Genomic DNA, 3,783 nt, shown 5'->3' with positions numbered 1-3,783 from the left:
TCTCAGGCCTGTGCAAGACCTGCTTTGAGGCTGTGACTCCTGTTTCTTCACTCGAGGTGACCCCTACAATTAATTATCTGATGAACGTGACATGCTCTTGCTCTCTGTAAATAAAGCAAAGCCACTTCCTCGTCCGACATTAAACAGAGCCCGACAGAGGAGGGAGGGGCGGGGAGGCTGTTGCCGTGCAGCGCTTCAAGAGCTGACCTGCGTCTGACCTCAAAGTGCACAAGCGACCAACTTCAGCGTTGGCTGCGATTTTGAAGCTGAAATCGCATTCGGTGTGAACGCAGCATAAAACAGCACAGAAAGTCAACATCATTGTTCAAAACTCCTCCTTCTGTTTGCTGATTGGCCCGGTTTAAATTCTACCAGAGAAATCCAAGTCAATGGGAGAAAGCTCAGACAGCTCAGAGAACAGAGATTAGAAGAGAGAGGGCCTCAGTCTCTATATTATTGCTGTTTCCGTCACACTTTAGTATTAGCACTCATATTTTACCTCTTTTCCTACAGTTCTCTGCAAATTTGTTCATCTTCATTGTTTTTGCCTCGATCCTCGTCATCTTCCTCCACAGCTCAAGAGTTCACCGACAGCACAGAAAAACACTGCCGTTGTTGTCCCAGACGTTTCACAGCAAAATTAAAGTTTTAGCTTTTTTGACACAGAATCGCCCACTTCCGTCGACTGAACAGCCTTAACACGACCGTTTAGTGCAATGACTTATGATTTAGTGGTTCAGTCCCTGGATAACACGTTGATTTAATTTGTCTTCTCATAACAGGACCTGCAATGTGACTATTGCACACACGTACATCGCCATGATGATGCTCAAACAGTGTATCTAGTCTGCACTAAAAACAGGTACAATAAATCGCAGACAGCAGTGTTTTTTTGTGATGCTCAACCTTTCTCAGCATGTAGGAAGGAGCAAGGTACACAACACACACCTCTTTTTACAACACAAACACTCAGTACGTATGACAGTTTGGATCAAAATACAATATTTTTTAAGAGTACATAAGTTCACCATTTTCTATCTGGTAACTGTGCCAGGCTTAGAAACTAGTGGTGCACCAGTTTCCCTAATTTCAGGAGATCAGCCAATAATTAGATAAGATTAGCTTCTCATCTACCTTCATCAAAGGTCTGAAAATCAGCCACTGTCTTCTTTTGCTCTGCTGTGAGCTCTACCTGATGTCCAGGTAAAACTAGTATGTATTGCTTCATGAGTATTGTTCAATGATTTAAATAAAATAAGACTGGAACATTAAAGGTGTATTATGACTTTATAACATCTGACACTATCAGCTGTTTAAAAAATCAGTATCTGCCAAAATCGAAATCGGCAGGTCAGACTTTTTAAAGATTGCTGATTGGCCAGAAAACTGCAATCAGTGCAGCCTTAGTAGAGACTACAGCAGATCTACGTAAATGTGTGGTTTTTCCTTTTTTACCCCAACATTAAAAAAAGAACACTAACATTTCCAGAGATATTTCTCGTGTTAACAGGACCTGAGGAGGTAAGTGTCTGCAGCTCGGAGTAATGAGAATGGGGAACAGATGTGAGCGGGAGGAGCAGAGGCTGCCTGTGGAAAAATACTACTGTTCATTCTACTGGAAAACACAGAACAGACGAACAAAACTAAACACTCAAAATGGACGTGAAACCAAAAGGAACAAATTGAACAAAAAGCACAAAAGTGTCTCAATTCCAGTATTTTTTCAAGGGATTCTGGTATCAGTATACTCCAGTGAATTGGTAATTTCATGTTTAGGAAATTTATACAAGTTGAAAGAGAATTGTATTTGTTATTTTTATTTATTGTAAAATGTTTCAGCAGTTTATATCATGCTGTATATTTGATTTGATCCAGGCAGAGGGACTGTAGGTCTAAATAAAATAATGTAATTTTAATGTCCTGATGCATCTCAGTAATCCAGGTAAAAAATCAAAAAGAAAAAAATTGTATAGGTCTTCTGGACGGGTTCTTCTCTAATGAAAYGTTTCGTCTCTTCTCCAAGAGACTTCTTCAGTCTGAGAGTTTCAGGCAAAATTCAGGCTTTTAAGCACTGCCTCCATGTGACTGATACTCACATCACATGGCTATCGTTGACTGTTCAAAAGAATGTCCCAACACAGACGAGCTACGTCTAATGGCCAGAACTCTGCAGTTTTCACTCATTTACAGGCCAGCGGTCACTCTTTCAGAGATGAGGATGTTCTCATTCTTGATAGAGAGGAACGTTGGTTTGAGAGAGGAGTAAAAGAAGCCATTTTTGTGAAGAAAGACCGTCCATCATTAAACAGAGTTGGAGGCCTCCGTTTTCAGTTGTCCCCCTCCTACAGTGCTGCTATTGCCAGTATCACTCCACCCCCTGTTAACAATAAGTGTTAATTAGGTGTCAACGATAGCCATGTGATGTGAGTATCAGTCACATGGAGGCAGTGCTTAAAAAGCCTGAATTTTGCCTGAAACTCTCAGACTGAAGAAGTCTCTTGGAGGAGAGACGAAACGTTTCATTAGAGAAGAACCCGTCCAGAAGACCTGTACAATTTTTTTTGTTTTTAATGTAATTTTAAAGTCTTGTAATGGTTCAGTTCTAACTCAGTAAGTACTCTTTATTGTTGAGTACCCAACTTAAGTACTCGTACTTGGTTTGAGAAAAACTGGAGTCGGAACACCGCTGTTAAACACCAAAGATTACCTAAAAAATAAAGAAAAGCCCTGACAGTGTGTGTGTGTGTCTGTGTTTGTGTGTGTCTTCTCTGCAGGCGTGTAACGAGTTCACCACCCACGTGATGAACCTGCTGCGGGAGCAGTCGCGCACACGGCCCATCTCGCCCAAAGAGATCGAGCGCATGGTGAACATCATCCACCGCAAGTTCAGCTCCATCCAGATGCAGCTCAAGCAGAGCACCTGTGAAGCTGTCATGATTCTGCGCTCCCGCTTCCTCGATGCCAGGTGTGTGTCCTTGTTTACTCACGCGTGTGTATGTGTGTGTGCTTGTACATCCTCACCACAGCTACCTCCACACGTGTTATCCCTCTCAGGCCTTATATCCCTGTGAATAAGCCCATGTAGGAGGTCTACAAACAGCAGCCATTTGGACCGGCGACGTGGGCCAATACCAGCATCCCGTGTGCTCCACAACACTGCTCCTCTTTCTTAATGTAATCGCTTGTTCTCTTTGATGCATGCTTTGGATTTGCATACATTTCTCTGAGGATAAATCTCACTCAAAGCCCGGGCTGGAGGCATAACATTTAAATGAGGCATGTACTCCTTTGCAAAGCTCCCTATCTATTCTCTTGCAAATGAGCGCGGTGGCGCAGCGGCGCTGGGCAAAGGGGCGAGGAAGAGGAAAAGCTTTGGCTGGTTGAGAGGCGCTGGCATGCTCTGATTAATCTGCCGGCTGCCAGGGCTCACACTGCGCACATTTACATATTCTCATGTGAGAACGTGGGGGGGCAGAGACTTTAGCAGGAATTTTCCTGCAACCAGTCGATGAGATTTAACTGAGGGGTTCGTTTTATTTTATGTAAAGCTGTGCTTAGCAGAGACGTGGCACGGGCGGATGTGACCTGATAGGTGTGAGGGATGGAGGGGCGTTTGGTTTCACAGCCTCTTCCTGAGTATTTCTAAATATTACCTGTTTGACGACTACAGCTGTGTATTGGCAAGAATTTGGAGATATGATACATATCATGACAGAGGGGTCACGATATGATATATCCCGATATATTTCAATACCGTAAACAAGGCGATATATCGCGATATAT

The 3,783-nt window shown here is 43.1% G+C and overlaps 1 protein-coding gene and 1 long non-coding RNA gene across 2 annotated transcripts in view; one reads left to right on the top strand and one right to left on the bottom strand.

Moving 5' to 3' along the window:
- The window catches only part of LOC106529305 (pre-B-cell leukemia transcription factor 1), a 94,258-nt gene that overhangs the window by 84,799 nt on the left and 5,676 nt on the right, over window positions 1-3,783 (top strand). The window contains exon 4 of the mRNA XM_014024682.1: window positions 2,775-2,965. Coding sequence (XP_013880136.1) covers window positions 2,775-2,965 — 191 coding nt within the window. The remainder of the gene's footprint in view (window positions 1-2,774; window positions 2,966-3,783) is intronic.
- LOC106529306 (uncharacterized) overlaps window positions 935-3,783 on the bottom strand; it is a 19,161-nt gene continuing 16,312 nt past the window's right edge. The window contains exon 3 of the long non-coding RNA XR_001311622.1: window positions 935-948. This is a non-coding gene — a long non-coding RNA (uncharacterized LOC106529306). The remainder of the gene's footprint in view (window positions 949-3,783) is intronic.

This window comes from Austrofundulus limnaeus, unplaced genomic scaffold, assembly GCF_001266775.1.
Source record: "Austrofundulus limnaeus strain Quisiro unplaced genomic scaffold, Austrofundulus_limnaeus-1.0 Scaffold435, whole genome shotgun sequence".
Classification (NCBI taxonomy): domain Eukaryota; kingdom Metazoa; phylum Chordata; class Actinopteri; order Cyprinodontiformes; family Rivulidae; genus Austrofundulus; species Austrofundulus limnaeus.
Note: the sequence above shows the minus strand (reverse complement) of the source record. Positions and strands in the feature narration are given on the sequence as shown.